We start from the raw sequence: 25418 nt of genomic DNA on the forward strand, positions 1-25418 counted from the left end.
GGCCACCTGCAACCCCTCATCACAGAATCCCACCCTCTGACATCACGGATCCTGCTCCTTCCAGAAGTTGACCCGCCACCAAAGCTCCCCCCCCAGGTCCTCGGGCTCTCCTTTGCTCGGCCTCCAAATATTGGGGTTCTCCGAGTCCCCACCCAGAGCCCTCCTCATGGTCTCTCTGGCTGGGGGGGGAGGCAGCACGTGTACCCCGTACCCCTCCCTCCAGACTTCTAGCTCCTCTTGACAGCCCAGGGACCCCTCATGGACCACATGGCCCAAATGTACCCAGATCCCAGACCCAGACTTCCCCTCCTGGGTCCCCAAACTGTGAGCACCCCTTCTTGCCTTACCAGGCAGTCCCACCCATCCTGGTTCCCTGAAGAACATGAGAACATCCCCACCGTCCAGGGCCGGCCCGGAGCCCCCCAGCCCCAGCCCAGGGCTGTGCCAACCTCTTCCCATCCCCCCACCTCCCATCTGGGCCCCACTCGGCAGTGGCCAGCAGCCCTAATTTGGTCACATCCCTCCCCTCCCAGCAAAGCTTCTTCAGAGAAGGGAGGGAACATGCTAGTGGGCCAGGACGCACCCCCCTGCACCGCAGCAGCCTGGCCCCCCCAGCCCAGGGGCAGGAACCCCCGCCCTCCCCCAAGGGGCAGTTGCTCAGAGGGAGCATGGTGGTCTTGGGACACTGTGGATTTCAGGGCTCCGCGGCTGCCTTCCTGCGTGACCTGTCACTTCCTGAGTCTGGGCCTCGGTTTCTCTGCCTCTCCTGCTGCTCACGGCAGCGTCACCTGCTGTGCCAAGTGTGAAGGGCCGCACCAGGGGGATGGGAAGACAAGAAAGAGCGTTCAATAAGGCTTCTGAGGTTCCCACGGGTAGGGGCCGGCCGCCCAAGGGCTGTGTGAGCGGGGCTCTCTCTGATCCCCCAAGAGCCACAAGCTCCCCGAGCCCCGATCACTCCCCACCGAGCTGTCCCAGACCCGTGAGTCACACACAGCCCCTGGGGTGAGTCCGCATAGACTCCATGGACACACACGGGTGCTCCAGGGAGAAGCGGGCGGATCCTGGCTGACCCCCACCTGGGGCCACGCGGCTTCCCCTCTGGGAGGGAGGGCCCCTGAGACCTCCACGCCCCCACAAAGTCACCTAAGAGCAGCGAGTCAATGACCACGGAGGCTCACAGGCCCCCAGGCCGGAGGCCCCAAGGGGGAACACCAGGCGGGGGCCGAGAGGAGACCGCAGGGTGAGCACCCGCCCTGGAGCAGACGACCCGGTGACCTCGGCCAGGGGCGGCAGGCAGGCTCCTCCGTGACACGGACCCTCCAGCAGAGCTGTCGCTAGAGGAGAGGTGAGGCGTGCCACCCACAGCCACTGCCCCGCAATGAGGTCGGTCCATGCCTCCACCGGGCTGGACACAGAGCGGACCCAGCGCCCTCCAGCCCGCCCTGCGCCTATTTTCCATAAATGCCCAGCTGCAGGGGGAGCTGGGCTTCAGGGCCGGCCTGGGTTTCATCAGGAAGGAGGCCTGGCCTCTCGCCCAGCCCTCCCGGGCACTCCGGGAGCCCCTCGCCCTCACCCAGAAGCCAGTCTCCCAGAGCCCAGCCCGCTCAGGCCTCCCCCGGGGGTGGCAGTGGCCCAGCCCCCTTGGCTATTTCCACCCTCGCTGGCTGAGCTCTGGCCAGTAGGGACCCACGGCCACCCACGGGGCCCCGCCTGCCTCACCACCCTGCACCCTCTGTGTAGGCTCGCCGACTGCCAGCCCTGGGGAGATAAAGACCAGAACCGTAAGCCACTGTTACAGCCACCAGCCCTGTACCCCGCCCTCCATGCGGGGCTCCGGAGACCCTCACAAAGCCCCAGGCTCCTGCGGTTTGCAGGGAGCCACTATAAAAGTCACCCATGAGCTGACCCGGCTCTGACCGCTCCTGGCCCCTGCTCCTTACCCGCTCACGGCGCCCCCATCCTCCACACTAAGAGGGATTAGGGCGCTGGGTGGCAGGATGACTGAGCAGTCCTGGGGCTGCTTTGTCTGCAGAAGAGCGCACTGGGGGTCTGGGGAGAGCGCCGGGGCCCCCTGACTTCAGGAACCCGGAGTGGATGTTGGTTCCTTGACCACAGAGGGTGGGTTCGGGCAGGGAGGGGCCCGGCCAAGCCCCAGGCTCCCAGACCTGCTCTTCGATGCCCTGAACTCAGGCCTGAAGGACCTGACCACGGCCCCAAAGAAGCTGGGCTCTCTCCCACTGCAGGGACGGGTCCACCCACTATGCGGTCGCTGTGTGACCACGGTCGGCACAGTCCGCTCTCTGAGCCGTGGTTTCCTCCTCCATCACAGGGCTGCTGCCGGCGCCAACAAGAAGCAGTTGAAGGCGCTGAGCCCAGCAAGTGATGAGTGTCCCAAGCGGAGCCGTGGACTCGCACGCCAACAGCCACGGTATCGGCAGAAACCGTCAGGGGTCTCACCGCCATTGTGGCAGGATGGGAGAAGGGGTTAGCGGAGCCAGGCGGTGGGGCCCGGGCTAAGATTGGACGCAGAGCAGAGAGGCCCTCAAGGGAACCCAGGCCTGAGAGGCTGCTCAGGCTCTCAGATCCCAGTTCAGAGTGGCCCCTCAGGTTCCTCCCTGAGCCCCAGACCACCCCACTGGCTGAGTTCTGGGGCTGCACCAGCCCTTGTGCTGAGAGGTGAAGGATCCCCAGCAGCCCACGTCACTGGTGAAGAAACCAAGGCTGCACAAGAGGCAAAGGTCCTCGTCCCAGGTCACGTTCGTGGTCAGGAGTGGAGGAGTCCACTCCTGGTGGGCGGTCAGGTCCACGTGACTCCAGAGCCCAAAGTCAAGAAAGTTTTAGCCTGGAGATGGTCATCCCCAAGAAGGGGGCCGCCCACCCCGTGCCCCTAGCCATAGTAAGCCCTCGCTAAGCCAAGCGCCTGTCACGGGCCAGGCACTGGGGTGCATGAGACCTGGGGAGCAGCAGCTCCTGTCCATCAAAGCGCCCCTTGGTGGTATCTCTCCTGGAGACTAAGGTCCCCTGGACCCCATCTTTCTCCTGGACACTGTGACCTTTCTGGCTTTCAGATTTCCCAAATAGAGCTTGAATCTTTGTGATTCATTTCCCGCTCCAAGCTGCAATTTTCTCCTCTGACAAATGGAGTAGGAACGTTCACTCTGACCCACTCACAGGTAGGAGAAAGTGCTTTGTCCCTGGAGGAGGAGTCCAAGGTCTCCCCAAAGGTGCCCCCCCAGACCCCTGAGGGAAGAAGGCCAGGGCCCCCCATCCCAGGAGAGAGGGGCAGAGTCCAGGAAACCACCGAACAAAAGGTGTAGTTCAAGTCACGTGTTTTAGTTCAAATTTTTCTGTAGATTTTGCAGTCTTATTTCCTCATTTATAGACGTTTGTTTTGCTTTAAAATTAAAGTTTCAAAATGCATTGATTTTAATTTCTATGTAAGTTGAATAACTGTTCCCAAAATGTTCTCAAGTCAAACTGCAGGAAGATGTCATTTGTCTCGTGGCTTCCAGGAATAGCAAGACGAAAGAGCTGCCATATATTAGGCATGACTGCGTGTGTGTCCTAGACAAGGCACGTCTCATGCCTGAAGCTCATTCAGTGCCCAAATGATGCTGTGAGGCAAGGATTTTGATTATCCCCATTATACAGATCAGGAAACTGAGACCCCAGAAGTAAAGCCATTTGCCCAAGGACCAAAGTTAGCCTGCAGTGGAGCTGGAGCCAGAACCAGGGTCTGAGTGACAGCAGAGCTTGTCCGGAAGTGCGGTGTTTAAAACATCACACAAATGTGTTCTGCGAATGACCTTGTTTAACATTCTGCCTGATTCCTGCACTTCACCATCTGTCCCCCTGAACCTCTGGCTTCTCTGAATCCCCATAAAAGGGCCACCAGGACTGGGAGGCAGAAGTCCATAGTATCTGCTGATCTATTAATGACTTGCTTTGATGAGGGAACCACACCAAGGCACACTGACACAGGTTCAAATCCCAGCTCTCCCACGTCCCAGCTGTGCACCCTTGAATGAGTCAGTTAACCTCTCTGCACCTCATCTGAAAACGGAGCACGCTAAAACCTGCCATAGCTATATACATAGCAAAGAGACGAGAAGGAACTGGCAAAAATGTTCTCAACAGTGACATCAGAAAAACAGTACAAGGAATGCCTGCAACTTCCAATTTTGTCCTTCCCCAGTGGCTGAATCTGTGGGCAGGATCTGAGTCCGCCTACATCACAGCCAAAGAACAGCATCCAGTGCCCAGAAGGTGCTCTGCGCGCATTCGTTCTTGTAGAAGACACGTGTTATGCTTGATTTAGGTGGGGAAGTTGGGAAGTAGACATACCTACCTTTATCGTCTGAAACTCAGTTACTTCTGGCTAATAAGTGGACTGGCCTTGGTGACTACACATGTGTTCGCTCACTCTGTCACACACGCACACACACACCAAGGTATGACTCCGACGACTCCCTGGTTCAAGCCCTCTCTACCGACAGACTCTGAATCTTCCAGAAGAGTGGGAGGTCCTGAAGGAAGCGAACCACACCTTCTGCTTCCTTTGAGACTTTGGGGAAAGGCTGACATTTGAGATTTTCTCAGGACTCCTGGGGGAGGACCTCTCAAACATTTCAGAGTGGAGTGGAGTGCTCAGGGATTTGGTGCAGCCCAATTTCATGAATATTTTCCAAGCACCTGCCAAGGTCAGGGCCTTCCCTTGTGGCTCAGCTGGTAAAGAATCCGCCTGCAATGCGGGAGACCTGGGTTTGAGCTCAGAGGCTGCAGGAGAGACCGAGGCACCTGGCCAACAGGAAGGATCTATTTCTGAGTTGAGTAATTCATTCTTTAGCCCCTATGAAACCTTAAGAAACTGAGTTCACTTCTCTGAGCCTCAGTCTCCTCACCTGTAAAATGGGGATGGTGACAAAACCTTCCTTCCAGGGCGGTTAGAAGGAACAAACAGAATTTTTCACCCCTTTGTTCATCCAGCAATTAATTTCTGAGCACTCATATGGGCCAGGGAACACAACAGTGACCTAGACACCAGTCCTCGTCCTTCAGGGCCCTGATGGAACTGGAGATTCGGACCCACAGCAGGGGACCACAAGGCTGTCTAATTATCTGTCATGTAAAGCAGGAAACTGATCCAAGCAGGGGTCAGGGCATGCTCCCTGAGGACGGGGTGCTTACACTGATCTATAAAGGCGATCAGACCTCAGCGGGCAGAGAGAAGGGGTCTGCCAGCACTAGGGCTGCTGATGTCCAAAGTTCAGGGCATGGTGAGATCTGGGGACCGCCAGAAGGGGGCAGGGGAGAAGCGCCACGGGACACCCCTGGTGCTCCAGTGGCGAACACTCTGCACTCCCAATGCAGAGGGCCCAGGTTCGATCCCTGGTCAGGGAACTAGATCCCACATGCCGCAGGAAAGATCGAAGATCCCAGTGCAGCCAAGTAAATACTTAAAAGAAGCAGCAGCCTATGATCTAGGCAGATGGAGCACAGCAAAGATTCCAAAATGTTAGCAATCGCTACTATTATTAATAAAGGTGTCACGGCACGCAAAGGTAGGGCAGGACACCCAGGGCCAATAACATAAGCATCTGGGAGCGGAGGGGGCGACAAGAAGCCACGGATAGTCGCCCTCCTCCTATCCACCCCGTCCTGGGGCACATGGTCTCTGCCTCCTCTGACCCATACCCTCCACTATGCTTTGTCCCTAGTCCTGGGAAGGGGAGGGACACACCGGGCTGGCCTTCATCACAGGGGCCCCCAAGAGTTCCAGGGCACATATCCCAGGGCCTGCGAGGGGGGAGCCCCAGGAGCCCAGGGTTCACGGCTCTGAGGGTTCCGACTCCAGCTCTGGCCCTTTAAGAGCTGAGTCGGGTCATTCATTGTCCTGGACTCCGGCACTGGGACTCCGAGAAATTCGCACCCGCATACCCGCCAGCCTGGCCAGAACCCACTAGATGCTGGACTGTGACCCTGACCTCCCGCTGGTGCCTCCTCGGGCTAAGACGGGCCCCCTTCTCCCTCACGGTGCCCTGTGTCCTCACCTCTTTCCCAAGGCTGGCCCCACCAGTGTGGCCTCTGGGTGGAGCCCTGCCCTGCTGATCAGCTGCTCCACTGAGGGTTTCCCCGATCAGCCTCTGGTTCCGGGGCACCCCCTCTACCCTCCCACCCCTGCTCCTCCGGGTTTCCAGGGCCTCAGAGTTGCCACAGCTTGATGCCTCCAGACCCAGAACACACTGTTCCTTCTCTGTGAAACACTCTCAGCATCTCCCATAAACCACCCCTCCCCCCAAATCTCCCCGTGGCGTCTCAGCTCCTACATCTCCCCCAGGTCGCGCTGCCAAAGTGAGCAAATAAAAATTCACATTTCACATAAACAACGAATAACTGTTTAGCATATCTAGGAACCCTACCCTTGTTGTTCAGTCGCTCAGTCGTGTCCGACTCTTTGCGACCCCATGGACTGCAGCACGCCAGGCTTCTCTGTCCTTCACAATCTCTCGGAGCTTGCTTAGATTCACGTCCATTGAGCTGGTAATGCCACCCAACCATTTCATCCTCTGTCGCCCCTTCTCCTTGGCCCTCAATCTTTCCCAGCATCAGGGTCTTTTCCAATGGGTCAGCTCTTTGCATCATGTGGCCAAAGTATTGGAGCTTCAGCATCTGTCCTTTTAATGAATATTCAGGGTTGATTTCCTATAGTATTGACTGGTTTGATCTTGCAGTTCAAGGGACTCTCAAGTGTCTTCTCAAGCACCCCAGTTCGAAAGCATCAATTCTTCGGTGCTCAGGTGTCTTTATGGTCCAACTCTCACATCCGTACGTGATAACCGTCTCTCCTAAAACACTGCCTCCTCCAGGAAGCCCTCCCAGGTGCACCCCAGACCCGGTGGACTCGCATTGCGTTGCACAACACTCTATCTTGTTTCCATGCCAAACCGAATACCAAGAGGGCCAGAAATCCATCCATCCAATCTACCCCATGTCTTGGCACTCCCATGACTTTCTGGATTGGGGAGTGAAGGGTAGCATAGTTGCCCAGGGATGCCCTCAGCCAGACTTGCCCACAAGGGCACCCAGGGCCTTCACCCGTTCACGCACGGTGGGCTGGCCCTCCTTCCCGGAGATGTGCCCAGAACGCTTCTCATGACCACCCAGACCCCTCCATGGAGCCAGGGAGGCAGAAACACGCATCAAGGTGGGAGCAGCTGGCAGGCTCCTCTCCTTTATTTTGATGACTACTGTTGGTTTTAATTAAGATCCCATTCCGCTCAGGCCTAGCAAGGAAACAATAACTGCCCAATGTGGCCGTGTGGGCTAGTGAACCATGGAGAGGGGCAGGGCCACGGGGGCCCGGGGCAGGACCCCCTTCCTGCCAGCAGAGGCTTTGAGCTCCATCAAGCTCTTCGCCTGCCCAGCACACACACCATATATTTTTGAACAGAAGGGAAGCTTTCCTTTTTTTCCCCCACAGTGCCAAAAATAGCCCCATCTCCTGCCTTTGAACAGGAATCTTGTGGTTCCTACAAAGAGACAGGGGCAGACGGGGCCTCAAAGGAGGGGCTGAGCTGATTGGCTGGACCCCCTCCTCATCTCTCCAGCCCCAGCAGAACAGAGGGGCTGGGGTCCTCACTAGGCCTGACCTGCTGAGGCCCAGCCTCCCAGCCCCTGCCTTCTGAGGTCCACCCCCTCCCCCAGATGTGGCAAGCCCCCCATCACCCAGGCAGGAGGTGGGAGGAGGCCAGGCCAGCAAAGACCCACGATGGATGAGAAAAAACGTCCTTCATTCATTAGCGTGTGCGTCGATGGATTTGTTTCCTTCCTTCTGAGAAATGTGTTCCAGGCTCCGTCCAAGGACCAGGGATGGAGCAGTGAACCGTGAGACCAGACGTGGTCCCATCCTCATGGTGCCCATAGCCCGATGCAAGCGGGGTGGGATATACATACCCTCACCGCTAGATCTGGGGCAGGCACTGGCTGGGTCCCGAGCCCCTGTGGAGGGGACTTGGGCGCTGGTATAAGCCGAGTGTGGGTGGGGGTGGGAGGCCCCGGGGTCAGAGGAACGAGGCAAACGGAAGGCTCAGATCAAAAGCTGTTCTAGTGGCCGCTCATCCCTGGCGAGGACCCTCATGTCACCTGGCTGCAGGCCCGTGGCGGGGTGGGGCGTTTTCCCACTTTACGCGTGAGGCCCCCAGGACTCAGAGAAGGGTTTCCGAGTCTAGGATGTCCAGGCCCTCCTGCCGATGTTTTCCACCTTCATTCCATCCGCCACCCCGGGAGGCGGGGCTATCATCACTGGCCCATTTTACAGGTGAAGTGAGGAGAGGCTCCACAGGAAAGGGCTTGGCCAAGATCGCAGAGCTGATGAGAGGAGCTGGGCGCTGTACCCAGGCCCGGCTGGTCCCTGCAGGGGAACTCCCGACACTACCAACAAGCCATCTCCAATCCCGTCCCGTCCCCCATCCCCACCAGGCCCCTAGATCTCAGATCCTATTTCCTACCCCACCCCTGGAAGAGAAGGTAGGTGTCAGGGTCGGAAGTGATCACAGGCCTGGGAGATGAGGCTGTTGTCATCCAGTCGCTCAGTCGTGTCTAACCTCTTTGCGACCCCATGGAGCACACCAGGCTTCCCTGTCCTTCACTACCGCCCAGAGTTTGGTCAAAATCATGTCCATTGAGTCGGTGATGCCATCCAATCATCTCATCCTCTGTCATCCCCTTCTCCTCCTGCCCTCAATCTTTCCCAGCATCAGGGGCTTTTCTAATGGAAGTAGAGAACTGGGGAGGTAAACCCAACCAGCTCTGCCTTCCTCCAAACCCAGGGTCCTTTCAGGTTCCCACAGCAGCTTGCTAGTTTAAAAAGACAAAGAAAAGAGGCCACGTCCTGCCCCCAGAAGGCCGAGCAGTAGGGGAGCCAGAGAAGGCTGAAGAAAAGAGAGAGTGGCACTCTGAGCCCACTTCCTAGCTGAAAACCCAAGCTTGGAATGAAAAAAAAAAAGCAGAGTGCTATTTCTGCCTTGGGTTAAACATTCCTCAAAGCCACATTCCTCTGCCCTCCTCCTCCTCCCCTGCCAGGGAATCCAGAGCTCCGTGTGGCCTGGACGCCCCGCCAGCTTCCGGGGCCACCTCGTGAGAGCAGGAGTGCCAGAGCCAGCAGCTGGCCTGCACCCATCCCGAGCACCCCGCCGGGCTCCCGAGGTGGGGAGCACGGCCTCCTTGGGGGCACCATCGGTCAGGCTTCCCCAGGGCTGAGAAAAGGCGACGCCCCATCTTACTGAGAGCGCGATGGATGGGGACTGGAGACCCTGAGAGGCGCAGTCAAAGGCCACGGTGAGCCATGGGCTGGATCAGGGATCCCAGACTCTGACCTGGCAACTCCCCGCCCCCATCGGATGGCAGAGCAGGGGTACAGATGGGTCCCACCCGGGTCATCGGAGGAGCGAAACAAAGCAACACGTGGACAAGCACGTTGGGAAGACCGAGCCGTCCCCAGAGGCACACACAGGCCTGCACTGTGGTCTAGCCTGGGCCCTGAACAAGCCCCTAAATCCACCAGACGTGTCCCAGCCCTCAAGTCGCTTGCAGTGACCCGGCCCCCAGACCCCATGGTCCTCTGTGTCACTGTGCCTCTGAGCCCCCTTGAGGACTCCGCATCTTCCTTGGTCCAACAGACGCTTCCCAAGGCACCCCACCCATGCCAGGCAGGGGCAGGGCAGGGCAGGGTGGCCGGGGCGTTCTGGGCCTCCACGGCCTTACCCTTGGGGGGCCCCTCCTCAGGCTGCCCCCTACCAGCTTCCCAGCCCCCAGTCTGTGGGTTCCCCGAAAGCAGAGAACACTGCACAATGGGGTGCTCTGCTCCAGAGCTCACACGTTGGGGGGCTTCCCTGAGGTCAGCACAGGGTCCGCACAAGGTCGGAACCCAAGGCCCCCCCATGGATGGGGCAGAGCTCAGAGACGGGGGTGCGGCCCGGCCCACTGCACGCTCCTGGTGGGGCTCCCTGGACTCGTCCCAGCCCTTCTCCTGCCACCTTCCTGCAGGCCTCAGCTCTGCCCCAGAGGAAGCCAACAAGGCTGCCTCCAGTCCCTGCAGAAATCAGAACAGCTAGACCAGTAGGGCTGGGAGTTCCCCGGCGATCCGGTACTTTGGACTCTACACTTTCACTGCCAAGGGCATGAGTTCAGTCCCTGGTGGAGAAACTAAGATCCTGCAAGCCACACAGCACCGCCAAAAATAAATAAGATCAGTAGGGCTGTGTGTGTTTCCAGCTGGAAGGATCCTACCACCACCCCACCACAACCTCCCATCCGGCCCAGGCATCCAGGAACACCTGGCACTGACCCTCCAGCAGCTGCGTGAATGCCTCCACTGACGGGGCACTCACTCCCTTCGGCAGCAGCTCCAAGGTTACAAGGCTCACAGAGATGGGACGCTGGCACGGGGCGGGAAGGGCATGGCTTTGGCAAGACAAAGGGCTAAGTCTAAGCACGAGCCCCATCTTGGTGGTGAGTGGCTGGGCGTACATGTCCCTGAACCTGCCTGGGCCTTCTTTCCCTCATCCGTAAAATGGACACAATAGACCCTACTCCCGGGCTGCAGTGAGAACACAGGAGGGAAGTCGGTACTCCGCATGCTTGGTACCGAGTGCCCGCTTGGTAAACAGGATTCATCCTTACCGTCTTTCCTTCCACTGACATTCCCCCATGGCTCGAGGGCAGGGGGCTCCCAGAGACCGAAGCCTCGAGGCCAGGGCAGAAAGGGAGAGACGCGGCAGCCACGTCACCTGGCCCGGGGGCTGGCAGTTGGGCAATGAGTTCTGGCCCAGCCGCGGCCTGTCTCTGCCTCCCACCCAAGTGCCCCCACCGCCCCCTGCACACCTACATCACAACCTGCTCAGACCTGCCCTCACACACACCGACGTGCCGCTCGCCCACTCCCGACACACGCCGCGACCCCACCACTCACACTGAACGCCCACTCCCGGCGCCCACACTCACTCACGCTCACCCACACCCATGCCCTTAGCGTCTCGGCGCGCCCCTCCACCTCCCGCATAGGACCCCTCCTCCAGGCCTCACTCACCAGCTGTGTGCCCTGGGCCAGCTGCGGTTCCCTCTGAGCCTCAGTTTCCTCGTCTGTAAAGCGGGGACCACGTAGAGCTCCCGGGAGGAGTGAGTGACGAACACGTGAACCCTAAGCTGGGCCTGCATCCCACAGACGTGATTTAAGGCCCAACTCCCGCCACGGCGACAGCCTCTGATCCTCACGAGTCGCTGCTCACGGGTCCCGCATCACCACCGACGTGCTCAGAGGGAGCACCGAGCGAGCCACGAACTCAGTGTCTCCGCCGTGTCTGACCCCACACACAGCCCTGTGTTATGGGGGGCTTATGATCCCCAGCTCACAGACGAGAAAACGGAGGCATCAGGAGACGAAGGATGCGCCTGTGGTCGAGCGAAGTCATCGGACGCCGGAGCCCAAGCCTGTCCCGTCCCTGGGGCCCAGGAGGCGGGGTCTTCCCCGAAGGAAGTCACACCGTCCGGCAATCTGAACACTACACAAAGGGAAACCAAAGCCCAGAAGGGGCTAGCGATTCCAGTCACTGTCCAGGCTGCAGCGGTTCTGGGACAGAACCCCAGGCAGCTGCGTCTCCAGTCCCCCAGGCCCACGTGCACACAGGATCCTAAAACCCAGCCTTCAGGAGCCGGCCCACCCTCCCCACCTCCCAGAACAATCCAGCCACCAACCTGCCAGGCCAAACACGGAAGTCTGCATTTGCCACTCGCTCCCAATTCAGTCAAGGGCCTGTGACGATCTACCCTGTGACCTCCCAGGGGGGTGGCCATGAACCGTCCCCTGATTCTGATGGCCAATCAGCCTCCATCCCGTGAGGTCAATTACTGCCACTTACTGGCAACGGTTCCTGTGCCTGCCGACGGGCACACCCCAGGCACCCAGAGCTCACAGAGGTGGGGGCTCCCCGGGGATACACGGCCAACACCCTTACCCTTGAGCCCTCACCACTCTGCTGTCCCACTCCTGGCTGGGAATCTGACCCCAATTTCACATTATCTGGAAACTCGGCGTGTTAATTTATGATGATCTCTGCCCTGGCTTCCCTGTGGCTCAGATGGTAAAGAATCTGTTTGCAAGGCAGGAGACCCAGGTTTGATCCCTGGGTCAGGAAGATCCCATGGAGAAGGGAATGGTAATCCACTCCAGTATTCTTGCCTGGAGAATTTCACGGACAGAGGAGCCTGGCGGGCTACAGTCCATGGGGTCGCAAAGAGTTGGACACAACTGAGCGACTAACAGTCTCACTTTCTGCCCTGGTAGACAGGCCACATGCAATGCAAACTATTTCATCTCATAATGACAGTAAGAAGGAATCTCTTTTTAATTTCCATTTATTTGTTTTTCCTTACCTGAGAGCAAGAGAGATTTAGGACAAGATGAACCTTATCAACTTCAATGACATCCTCATCTCCACCCCAAAGGCCAACTCATCATGGCACCATGGGAGGCACCCGACGGGAATGAGCCGTCCTAGGTTCCTGCCCTGTGTAATTGCCATGTGGCCTTGGGAGACAGATTTCATCTCTCAGGTATTCGACTGGTCCGTTAGTAAAATGAGGACGTTGAACTACATGACCCCAAAGTCTCCTCTAGCTCAAAGATTCCAGGATTTTATTTTACAGTAATCAAAGAAATGAATATTGAAATAGCAAGCTACTTTCTTCTTCTTCATCAAGTTGGCAATTATTAAGAAAACAATAATACTCGGTGCTGGCAAGGATACAGGGAAATAGGCACTCCCTCATCCACTTTTGCTGAAAATATAAATGGGAACATATTGATACTTTGTGGAGAGCAACCGAACAATTTTTCAATCAGAAGCCTTTTAAGATGTTCCCAGCCTGTAATACCACAACTTCATTTGGGGAAATTTATCTTCAAGAAGAGACATGTGCAAAAATTTACTACAGAGATGTTTATGCCAAGATTTGGTACAAAGATGCTTGTCACAGCACTGTTTACACTGGGGAGAAAAAAGCAATCTACCTGTCCAGTGGCCAGGGATTAAATAAAATATGTTGTACTTATATGATGCATCATTTAAAAATCATGTTTTAGAAGAACAGTTAAAGATGTGGACAAACATTCACAATTGTCAGATTTTTTAAAGTTAAAAGAGTATATAATCTCAAATTCACAAGGTAATGAAACCTGTGTACCAAGTCCTGTTGGGTCTTCCTTCCACATATATGCAGGATCTGTCCTTAACATCACCCCCACTGATGAACCCCCAGTTCATCACCATGATCACCCGACTTTGCTTGCAACCCTCTTCTCCAATCCACTCACTGGTAAAAGGTAAAGATGTCTGCTCAGTAGCATCCGACTCTGCGACCTCATGGACTGTAGCCCACCAGGCTCCTCTGTCCATGGAATTTTTCCAGGCAAGAGTATGGAGTGGGTTGCCATTTCCTTTCTAGCGGGTCTTACCAACCCAGAGATCAAACTCTCGTCTCTTGCATCTTCTGCATTAGAAGGCGGATTCTTTACCACTGAGCCGCCTGGGAAGCCCTCCATTCATTGGACTATGTGCTAAAACGATATCCAAACCCAAATCTCCTGTCTCCACCACCTCCATCCATGGACCCCCATCCCACCCACCTCAGAAAATGTCCAAGTCCCTTCCTATGGTCTTTGGGTGAGGGACGGCACGAGACCTGTCCACTGGCCTGCTCTGTCAGCCCCAGTGGGGCTCAGGCCTGGCCTTGGGAGCAGAGCAGGCTGGGTCCAATCCTGAGGCTGCCACAGGAGAAAGAGCTTTTCCCTGACAACTTGCGATGTGAGATGCTAGAACTCTCTGGGGTGGGGGTGGCGACGGATGGAGCTGGAGGAGGCAGAGAGCCAGAAGAGGTGTTTGGAGGTGACCTAGGCCCCGGGGGAGTCCCTGCCCTTCTCTGGCCTCTGTTTCTCTCATCAAGGGGCAGAATGTAAACCAGCGAGAATATCCTGCTCGGGAGGACAGAGGACTTGCCTCCGAGGACCTCCAGGAGAGGTTTAAAGGGTCCTCCCCAGAACCAGGCAGCATGCTAAATCCTCCGACTCTGGGGCCCCTGTGATGTCTGTTTTCCAGAGGAAAGTGAGGCTCCAGGAGACGAGGCTTGCCCAAGGAAAGGGCCAGAACCCCAGTACATGCAGCCCCCGGGTTCTACAGCCCTCTCGGAGACTCTGTGGCTAACCTCCCGCTCCCCTCCAACCCACGCTTGGACCTTAAAGCCCTCTCCCCTTTAGACCCACAGAGTCACTTGGGCAGTTATTGCAGATGAGCAAACTGGGGCTCAGAGAGGATGAGCGACTTGCCCAAGGTCACAGACGGTGAATGAGGACCCGGCCCCATTCTCCAGGATACAGAGTTTACAATGGACTTGCTGTTTCCTGCCCAAAGGCCCAGCCCAGCGTTAAGAGTCTAACCTCGATTCCTCCTGCTGGTGCTCTGTTTAGCTTTCCGTGGAGTCAGGGAGCAGCCTCCTGGGTCTTACCCTCATGCACGTGGGATGCAGAGGATTTGCAGAAGCCACCTTCCTTCCTAAGGGCCTTCCTTCTCCTGAGTGGCTTATCCTTTGCCCAGTGGTGGGGCCCTCCACACCCCGACTCACTCATTTATCTTTAGACGAGTGCTTAGATCCTGCCTCCCCTCTCTGGCCAAGCAGATTGGGAGGGGGAAGTGACCCTCAGAGAGTATCCCTTACCCTGTAGGAAAGGACCCTTTTGGACCCTTCCCAAAGCCAGAGAGACTGGTGACAACCAGCATCTCTCAACCAGACTCCTGGGGATCCTCTTCTCTGCTCTGGGTCTCAGAGGCCTTAGCTGCCAGCTCCCCCAAAAACCCAGCCAGCCGCTCCTCCCCCCACATTCTGGGCATCAGGGGAAAGGCCGAAGAGACTCAAGGCTGGCGAGCCAGGGCAAGGCAGAGCCCAGGCTGACCAAGAGTGGCAGGGGGAGGTGACCTCCTCTGAGTCTTGAAAAGAGGATCCAAGAAGAGAGTGAGCACCATGAGGAGGCAGGGAGGTGGAGTTTTCTGCCTCTTGGAACTGGCTGGCGTGGGTCCAGAAGACTTTAAATGGAGGCAGCTCAGACCACAACAAATGGCTTGAGCCCCACAAGCTCAGTTTTCCGGATGACCTGCCTGGTTTCCACCTGAGGGCAGGAATTACATCTCTCTTTCACATCTCCTTCTCTGGGCCCAGCACACAGTGAACATTCAGGAAATGGTAGATCAGGGCAGACTCAAAATTAACAAGTTGGGGGGAGGGGGGCAGGGAGACTGCCGCTGGTAAAACAAGAACCTGCTAAGACTCGGGCCAACCAAAAGTCTCATCATTCTATGCCTCCTGAGTGCCAGGCACAAAGACCAGGGCCATGGAAGATTCCTCTGCAGAGAGATGAGATGTACTTTGCCCACAAGATATATTTGCAACCAGTTCAGGATGAAGCCAAACTTATAGTCAAAACAGTGTGTTAATTATGATCACTAACATGTATCCTACACCCTTGACAAGTGTGTGTATACATTAAGCAGCCAGGTGGCTCAGTGGTAAAGAATCCTCTTGCCAACACAGGAGACATAAAAGACACGGGTTTGATTCCTGGGTCAGGAAGATCTCCTAGAGAAGGAAATGGCAAACCAAGCCAGTATTCTTGCATGGGAAATCCGACAGGCAGAGTCTATTGGGCTACAGTCCATGGGGTCACAAGAGCTGGCCATGACTGAGTAATTAAACAGCAACAACCATTCATTTTGTATCATGCTGTGCACAAATTATCTTGCTACCTTGTCACATACCCTCAGAATCAGGTACCATGAGCACACCCATTTTGCAGATGAGGAAACTGAGGCTCAGTTAGGTGAAGAGCTGGCCTGTCCCATAGCCTGGGCACACAGGGTTGACAACAGCCTCAACAACAAGTTGGACATGAGCCAGCCAGGCCTCATAGAAACCAGGCCACTGGCCATACCGAGCACTGTTCGATGAGTCCCAGCTGGGCAGGGCCTGCACCTCTTGCAAACCTCTTACTGACCCTGGATGTGAACTGTGCCGGAAAGGGGTGAGGATTGGGTTACGGGGTGCTGATGACTTACAAAATCTTATCTGCAGGGGAGGAAAAATGTCTGCTTTGCAGTGTCAAGGCTGAATGATGGAGTGGTTCAGCTAGGCTAAATCCAGTTGCGCCTAGGGAGGGCCACACAGTGGGAGCTTCAAGTCTGCCTCCTGCTTACACACACACACACACACACACACACACACACACACACACACACACACACACCCCACCAAGATCGTCTCTTCCAAAAACAGGAGATTCCCCACCAAGGATGGCAGCTGGCACTGACTGGGGCGTGAACATCTGGGGATCCCCTGGGGGTCCCCTATGGCCTTTGGCGGCAGGTTGTAGGTCACCTGAGGTGGTGGCCTAAGCCACCAGGTGATGCTGACACATGCCGGGACCCCCAGAACCAGTTGCAGACCTTGCAGAACCAAGGTCTGCATGACAGACACTCGTCAAGGAGACAAAGGCCTGGGCCCAGATAAGACTGAGAATCGGAAATCTGGGAGGCAACCAGACCGGGGCACCTTGGTGTTTAACTGGGGCTCTCCAGGAGATGCTGACATTTGAGAGTCCTCCCTATGTGCTCCTCTCTGGACCCCATACAAAACAGAGAATCCCTTGAACAAAGAGCAGATGGCTCCACGCCCTGTCACCAGGAGGCCCAGCTGTGGGCTTTAGAACCGGCTGGAGGCTTTCTCTGCTGTTCCTGCTGGGAGGTTCTCCATTCAACAGAGACCTGTGGCCCTACTAAGTGCCAGCGCAACCAGAGAAGGAAGGGCCTGCCCTGAGGAAGGGGATGCCAGCAAGGGAGATAGACAGAAGGCCCGTGAGCCCGCCACCATCTCTGTCAGCCCAAACCCAGTAAGAACTCCTGAGAAAAAGTACCCGACTCGTTTGCTCCCTCAGCAAAACTGTTCCAGGTCTCCAAAGGCCTTTAAAAATAGCCCGGCCCAGCCCAGCACCACGGGGCTGGTTCCCAACCAGACCTTGTTCACTCAGCTTCTCCTGAACCTGCTACATCTGCGCCGAGAGAGGGGAGTGGACAAAATGACCTCCCCAGGAACCTTCCCATCCAGACTCCACCAACAAGAGCTTGGAAATCAGAAAGAAGAAAAGCTTCTCTGGATTTCTCAGGGCGACTTCTGAGGTCTCTCGAAGAGCATAACTTGGAAGCCAGACAGGCCTGGGTTCAAGTCCTGGCATCGCCTGGTGACGGGAGGGCCGTGGGATCCTGGGTCCTGGGACCACTGTGAAGACTGAACGCGTTAGCAAAGCAAGGAGCTTGACGCGTGATGCGCTCCAGGAGCAGGAACCTGGGCTTCACTCAGCTGACAGGTACCTCCCCTGCTCCGCTCCATTCCGGAGACACCCTGGAGCACCCAAGTCCACCCCTCCTTTGAAGCCCACCATGCCCTTTGCCCGGGAAGACCCCCCACGCAGCCTGCCTGCTGACAGCTACGGGTCACTTCTGGATGGAGCCTGCAGGAAGGCCCAGCAAACCTCACAAGACTGCAGCCAAACTGGAAAGGACCACTTGCCCAGCTTGGAAAGAGGGTGAGAGCAGCAAGGATGGAGTCCTCTGAGCCTCACCCCCTTTGAGGAGCTGCTGCTGGGATGTGAGCACCGTGCTGCAGAATTCCACTGGAGAAGAGCCAGTACCTCTAGCGGACGAGCACCCACTCAGGAAAGCCCCCTTCATGCCAAGCACGTGGGGACCAAGGGGCACGGAGTGGAAGTGTGGGCGCGGGCAGACCTGCAAACGTGCTCAGAAGATCAATGGAGCGGGGTGGGGGGGTGGGGAGCAGAGGTTGTGCAATGCACCACCAGAAGCCGAGCCTCCATCAAAGGGTGCTGCTGGTGGTCAGCCTGCCACCTCCAGGGAGGGCGCAGAGCTGCCGGATCCACACAACTGCCCAGGTACGGGTTCTGAATTCCAACCCAAGCCCAGAATCCCTGCCCCCTTCCCAGTCAGATCCCCCAGGCAGAAGCCCTTCCCCACCCCTAAGCAGTCTTACTGGAAATCCCCCAAAAGAGACCCTTTGTGGGTCAGGACCCAGAGCCATTAACCCTTGGTGTTCCGGGGCCATCTCCCAGAGGCTTGCAGGGAAGGGAGAAGTCTAGGATGGAGAAACTGGAGCTGCAAGCGAACTGGAGAGGTGAGGAGTTGGACAAGTGGAGAGAGACACACTGGGACAGATCTAGCGACATCTGAGATGGGCAGACCCTCCTCTCAGGGGTGCCCCAGATGGTTACAGGATGTGGCGGGCCAGATCACCTGGGGCTGCAGAAACCCATTTCCCAGTCTGGCAAGTAGAGATGGAAGCCAGGAAGGTGAGATCAGGGCCAGAGGAGAGATCAGCCTGGAAGTCCTGCAGCCAAAAGGGCACCCGGGACCCTTCGCCGCCGCCGCCGCGGCCGCCAGCTCTCTGGCAAGTCTCGCCACCACCCCCCTCCACCCTCCCAACACACGATCAGGGCCTCGGAGGGGGCGACAGGCCAACCTCGCAGCAGTAGCAGCGGCAGTGGCAGCAGCGGCATCGTGATGCATGAATCACCCGCCCCGCCGCCAGTCGGCTCCGCGCAGCCCGAGCCACCTCGCTAGCTGGCGCCCCCTCCGCGGCCCACCGCCCCTCGCTCGTGCCCACCCCTGCCCTTTTGGACAGCTCTGCCGGGAGGTGGCCGCGAAGGCACCGGGGCCTGCCCTCCCGGCCCGGGGGTGGCCCAGCGCACGCTGACAGGCGGCAGACGTCCGGGGCGCGCGTGGAGACGGGGTGGGGGGGTGCCCTAGAACAATAGGGCCAGGTGTGAGGCTGGGGGCGCGGCCGCGAGCTTCCGAGGGCCCCGGGGCGTGGGGGGCAGAGCAGGGATCGGCCGAGGGAGGGTGGCTGCCTCGCGGGGAGCTGGCCCCTCAGGGGCGAACACGGGGGCCGCGGAGCGGGCCGGTGGGGGGGTGGGGACCGCGCGTGGGGGGAGGGGCGCGAGGGGGCGGAGGCAGTGCCCGGGGCGCGGGGCGGGGGTCCCGGCGCGCGCACTCACAGTAGGTTTTCCTGGTCAGCTCCTCCACAACTTCAGGCTTCAACTTGCTGTTGGATTTCCCCATCCTCGGCGGCCGCGGCCCCCGCGCCCCGGGCCGGACCCCGTCGGGGCACCCAGCAGGAGCGGCTGGGCCGGGGCGGGGCGCGCGGGGGGGGCCGGCGGGCCGGGCCGGGGCCGCGCCTTTGTCTGCGCCGGGCCGGCGGGGCCGGGGCGCGGGGGCACCGCTCGGCAGGCCCGGGCCGTCCGGCCGCCGCCCTCTCCGGGCGCCGCGGCGCGGAGCTCCGCTGGGCTGGGCGCCGACGCGGCCGCGCTGTCGCCGCGGTCGTCCCTGGTTACTGAGCTCCGCGGCACATGCTCGCTGCTGCGCTTCGCTCTCGCCGCCGCCCCTGCGCTCCCCGCCTCCCGCCTCCCGCCCGCACCGGCGCGCGGGGGGTGGACCCGGAGCCGCCACTCAGCGCCGGGCGCCACCTCCCGCCCCGCACCCGCCCGCCCGGCTGGGCCTGCGCCGGCGGATCGGCGGCCCCGGGGAGCGCCGAGCCGGGCCCGCAGAGAGGCGCCTTTCCCCGGCCTCATCGGTCCCCGGGCCGGGAGGGCGAGATCACCGCCCCCTCGCCCCCGCCACCTCCCTGGCGGCGATCCGCGGCGCTCCGGGCCCCCCCACCCAACCCCACCCAGGGCGGAGCCGGGCCGGGGAGGGCCCGGAAGATCTGACGTGAATGAGGCCGAGGCTCGGGCCCTGAGACATTCATTCATTCGACAAGGATTTGCGGGGCGCTGGGGACGCCGTGGAACAGGACCGGCGCGGTCCCAGCCCTCAAGGGGCGAGGGGCGGGAGAGGGGACAACAGGGCTCCGCAGGATGGCACGTGTGGTGGCGGGGGGCACCTACTGGCCCGGGGAAGGTGACCTCCAAGCCCGGAGGAAGAGAGGGGGGCAGGGTGGTTGGGAACGTGTTCAAGGCCCCAAAACCTGGAGGAGGGAAGGAGACCTGAGCCCCAGGGAGAGCGCCTCTCCGCCCGAGAAGGGGGAGGGCCGATGGGGACAGGCCTGCCCTCTCCCCAAGGAGCTGGGCCTCCGCGATTTAACAGGGTCAGATCTGCCTTCTCTGCATCTCCGGCCTCAGTGTGGAGGGGCACTCTGGGCCTGAGCTGTGGCCCAGACCAGTAGCCAGGGCTCCACCTGCATGGACAGAAGCCACAGATGGGGGGTGGGGGGAGTGAATGGTGAGGGAGCGTCTACACGCCTTCCGCGGCCAGCCCCCCCCCCCCCCCCCCATCTCCAATGTCAATGTGATGGGATCTCTCCTCTCCCTTCCCCAGCTTGGTCTGTTTTCTCTTTAGCAACAATCACAGATTTCATTAGCAGATTTTTCCATCATCGTTTGCTGTCCCCTCCACTAAAATACCATCCCCACTCCCTCCGTCCCCGCCCCAGGGATTCTTGTCTTACCTGTAGTTGTATCTCCAACATCTAGAAGGCCCCTGACTTGCAGTGGTCGTTCAGCAAACCTCTGTGAAGGAGGGAAGGGCTGACGGAGGAGGGACACCGGTGCTGGGGACCTGGCGGTGGACCGAGCAAGACAGGAGAGCAGCCCTCCCTTAGGCCCGAGGGGATGAGGTGGTGGGCTTGGTCTCTTTTCATCCCCATGTTGGCACAGTGTTCAGACCTCAGGGGATCCAGGAAGCCCAGAGGAACTGGGGAGACATAGAAATCCTGCTTCCCAGCCCCTCCAGTTGCCTCCTCCTCCCTCCAGACACATCCAGGCCAGCTTTTCCACTGAAGGCCTTGCCTGGCTCTCTGGCCCAGGAGGACTTCCTGGCCTCCTGGAGTTCGTTCTGTCAAGAAAGTGGGGAGGGCATGGACCCCAAGATCTGGGCCCACAGTTGGAGACACCTGAGTTAGACTTGGGAGCAGGATGTCTCAACTGCGAGGACTGGCTCCGAATGGACCCCAGCGAGTGGCTTGGAGCTGACCAGCCTGGCATGAGTGTCCTGTCTGGGAGGAGGGGCAGCCCATACGGGCACCAAGGCCAGATCAGGACGGCAGTGACAGCTGTAGCAGTTAAAAGACTTCCCCTGGTGGTCCAGTGGCTAAGACTCCGTGCTCCTAATGCAGGGGGCTGGGGTTCCATCCCTGGTCAGGGAACTTGATCCCACATGCTGCAACTATGGGTTTGCACGCAGCAACTAAAATTCCCACATGACGCAACTGAGACCTGGCGCAGCCAAATAAATACATAAAAGTAAACGTTAAAAAATGTCATTTTACTGGGGGAAAAAAGTACTCAATTCAGGGGAAACCTGTGGTCCATTTCCTCAGGGAGCTCAGGGACCCCCTCCTCCCCTGCCTGCCCCGCAGTGGTCCCCAAATCACACTCATAACAAATTCCATGAAAGGAGGTGAACCAGGCACAGAAATGCCTATGGGGGCAGGGAGGCTCCTGGGGGCTTCCCAGATTCACAAATGGTCATTCAGCAAGTATTTACTGAGCACCTATTACGTGCTGGGCCCCACAGGATAGAGATGAAACTCCTCCTATTGGGGAGCACACAGCTAACAAGTACTGTACTGTGCTAAGTCACTTCAGTCGTGTCTGACCCTTTGCAATCCTATGGACCATAGCCCACCAGGCTACTCTGTCCATGGGATTCTCCAGGCAAGAATACTGGAGTGGGTTGCCGTGCCAGAGAGTGATATAAACATAAAATTATGAGTAAAATATATAATGTCAGAGGTGAAAACATAATAAGGCAGAGAAGGGAGATGGTAAGTGCTGGAGCGGGAACTGGGAGGTGTTCACTAGTAGGGAGGCCTCACTGAGGACGCACTATTTGAACAAGGATCTGAAGGAGGGGTCGCCCTGAAGTGGAGCCCATGTGGCCTGTGTATGGCCTGGCAGGGGCTCAGCGAGGCGAGGCTCGGAGAGCATAGAAGAGGCAGGAGATGAGGTCGGACTCAGGGATCTGTTGATACTTACCTGGATCCCTGGGCTGCTGAGCACTGATTTCAAGGCAGGCAGGGGGAAAACGGGGACCTTTGGGAGGTCACAGTCATCATCAGGGATGGTGGTGGGCAGGTCCAGCGTGGCGGGGAGGATATGGAGAGAACTGGTTAGACTCGGTCATGATTTGAAGGCAGAGATGGCGGAATAGCCGAATAGACTGGGTGGGGGTGTGAGACAAAAAGAGAAGGGAGTCAAGGTCAAGGCCAGAGATTCTGATCTGAGCCACTGGTTTCCATTTGCTACTGTGGGGAGTGGTCAGGTTTGCAGGTGGGAAGAGCCGGAGTCTGGTTCTGGACGCGAGAGGTATGAGATGCTTGTTAGGTGCCCAAGCAGAGATGCTGAAGAAGCAAGTGATACAGGTGCCTGGAGTTCATGGGCAGGCCCAGGCTGCAGGGAGTAGCGGAGGAGTCCTGCTGGCAGAGACGCAAGTTAAAGTTCTGTGACAGGATAGTCAGTAAGGGAGCTAGTGTCGTCGGAGGACTGAGCTGGGGCACAGACTGGGGAGACAGGAGATGTGGGCAGTGAGGTAGGAAGAGCACCAGGAGGCTGGGGTGTCCCACGAGTCACCGGAAACAGGGGAGAACGCATATTAGGAAGAGAAAGAGAGATACACAGGAGCTGGTCTGGGGCGAGGCTGGGCAGGGTGTTCTGGGTCCTCGTGATGTGGGAACACACGTGGGGAGGTGCTGGGTCTTGGGGCCAGCCTCCCCTCTTTCGTGATCTGGATTTGGGCCCAAAGGGTCCCCGCCCACACCCAAAGGCCTTACCCCGAACCACGCTGGACTCAGCACTCAGATCCACTCTCTGAGGCCCTGGTCGTTCTCGTGAGAGTACTGGTTCCAGTTCTTTCTGCCACAGGAGTTGGGTGTTTAAGGTGAAGAAAAATGTGTAGCTGGGCTTCAAACCAGGATTTCACGACCAGATTTCCACCTCAGAGGTTTCCTCTCTGCTGCTATGGATTGGAGGGGGCCAATGAGGGACAGAGGCCAGTGAGGAGCCAGGGAATCAGGCCCACTGATTAAATGGGGGTTGGTAGTGAGATAGGGGAAGGGACCCAATGGATCCCTGGTGGAGGGGGAGCCTGGCAAGGAGCAGGTCATAAACCAGCGCATATAGAATAATCAAATTAGTTCCATATACCAATGTAGAAAGCAGTCTGAAGGGTATAAGGAGGTATGTGTGTCCGGAGAAAGTCCATTCCATCAGTCAGGTGGATGCCAGGCACGGCTGCCCAGGTACAGCCAGCTGCTAGGAGTGGAGGTATGCTGGAATTTGGCCCAGTGGAGGGGGAGTGGAAGGAGGGGAAGGGGACCCCAACCTGGAGCAGGCATCCTAAGACCCAGATTCAGGCCTGATCCCGTTCCTTATGTACCATGTGAAAGTGTTGTGTGTTAGTTGCTCAGTCGTGTCCAACTCTTTGCAACCCCATAGACTCTAGCCTGCCAGGCTCCTCTGTCCATGGAGTTCTCCAGGCAAGAATACTGGAGTGGGTTGCCATTTTCTCCTCCAGGGGATCTTCCTGACCCAGGAACTGAACCCAGGTCTCCCGAATTGTAGGTGGATTCTTTACCGTCTGAGCCATCAGGGAAGCCCCATGCACTGTGACTTTTGCAAATCATTTCCCATCTCATAGATGAAGCGAATCTTCTCATGGGAGAAAGATTTACAAGCATCAGAAATGCTTTGTACAGGCTCACAACAGAGTTAATATCTCTAACTTATTGAGAACTTTCAGGGGCTTCCCTGATGACTGAGTGCAAAGAGTCTACCTGTAATGCAGGGGACAGGGTTCAATCCCTGGTCTGGGAAGATCCCATGTGCCACAAAGCAATGAACCCAAGCCCACGACTACTGAGCCTGCACTCTAAAGCATGGTAACTGCAAGTACTGAAGTCCTCCTGCCCTAGAGCCTGTGATCTGCAATGAGAAGCCACTGCAATGAGAAGCCCAAGCACCTCAACTAGAGAGTAGCCCCCACTTGCTGAAACTAGATAAAAGCCTGCGGAGCAACAAAGACCCAGCACAGCCAAAAATAAATAAATTTTTTAAAAAAAAGAACTTTCAGAACTTCGCTGGTGATCCAGTGGCTGAGACTCCAATGCAGGGGGCACAGGTTCAGCCTCTGGTCAGGGAACTAAGACCCCACATGCTGAGAGGTATGGAGGCCAAAAAAAAAAAAAAAAAACTTTCAAGCTAATAAGAAAAAGATGAGTCCTCGAAACCTCCATAGAAATTGGGGCTGTATATATATGGAATCTAGAAAGATAGTACGGATGATTCTACATGCAGGGCAGCAATGGAGACACGAAAATAAAGAACATACCTTTGGACACAGTTGGAGGAAAAAAGGGTGGAGTGATTTGAGAGATCAGCACTGAAGCATATCCATTACCATGTGTTAAACAGATAGCCAGTGGGAGTTTGACAGTTTGATATTTGATGCAGGGAGCCCAAAGCCAGTGCTCGGGATGGGGTGGGGAGGGAAGAGGGATGGGGTTCAAGAGGAAGGGGATATATGTATACCTATGGCCGGTTCATGGTGATGTATGGCAAAAAGCATCAAATATTGTAAAGTAATTGTCCTCCAATTTAAAAATAATAAAAAATAAAGAAATTGAGGAAAGAGCTCAAAGAGGAGACAGGAGACTGAATGCAAGTCTCCTGTCAGCACAAAAGTTGTCCCTGACAACTCATCAGAGGAGCACAAAACCAATGAAAAAAAATAAAAGAATCAATGCCCATAACCCAGTGTTGGCAAAGGAGTGAGAAAGTGGGCATCTGGACACTGGCAGGCAGGGTGTGAGCTGGTACAACCTTTCCGAAGAACATTTTGGCAGTAAATAGCCATATTCTCTGACTCAGCAATTCCACTTCTAGGAAATTATCCGAAGTCAACAACTAGAGCTCTGTACAAGTGTTTAGCTGCAAAGACGCTACTGTAGCGGCATTTCTAACAAGAACAACAAAATGGAAACAACTTACAAATCGAAAAAAATGAGGCATTCATTTATCCATACCGTGGAATCCTGTCCAACGATACTAAATTCTAGCATGAATGGAAATCTGCTTACGTGAGACAAATCAGTTAACAGCACAAAAAGTTTCAAAAATCCTAGGATGATGCCAACTGTGAGACTGGGGGAAAAAAAAATGTGTTCCTCATTGTGGTGTTTTTTTTTTTTTGCCATGTTGTATGGCTTGTGGGATCTTAGGTCCCCGACCAGGGAGCCAATCTACACCCCCTGCAGTGGGA

The 25418-nt window shown here is 57.2% G+C and overlaps 2 protein-coding genes across 2 annotated transcripts in view; one reads left to right on the top strand and one right to left on the bottom strand.

Moving 5' to 3' along the window:
- NCS1 (neuronal calcium sensor 1) overlaps positions 1–19525 on the bottom strand; it is a 55482-nt gene extending 35957 nt beyond the window's left edge. The window contains exon 1 of the mRNA XM_065928247.1: positions 19163–19525. Within this exon, the coding sequence (XP_065784319.1) occupies positions 19163–19226 (64 nt within the window). The 5' untranslated portion in view covers positions 19227–19525. The remainder of the gene's footprint in view (positions 1–19162) is intronic.
- C3H9orf78 (chromosome 3 C9orf78 homolog) overlaps positions 1–25418 on the top strand; it is a 416805-nt gene that overhangs the window by 121016 nt on the left and 270371 nt on the right. The window lies entirely within an intron of this gene.

This window comes from Muntiacus reevesi, chromosome 3 (genome assembly GCF_963930625.1).
Source record: "Muntiacus reevesi chromosome 3, mMunRee1.1, whole genome shotgun sequence".
Taxonomy (NCBI): domain Eukaryota; kingdom Metazoa; phylum Chordata; class Mammalia; order Artiodactyla; family Cervidae; genus Muntiacus; species Muntiacus reevesi.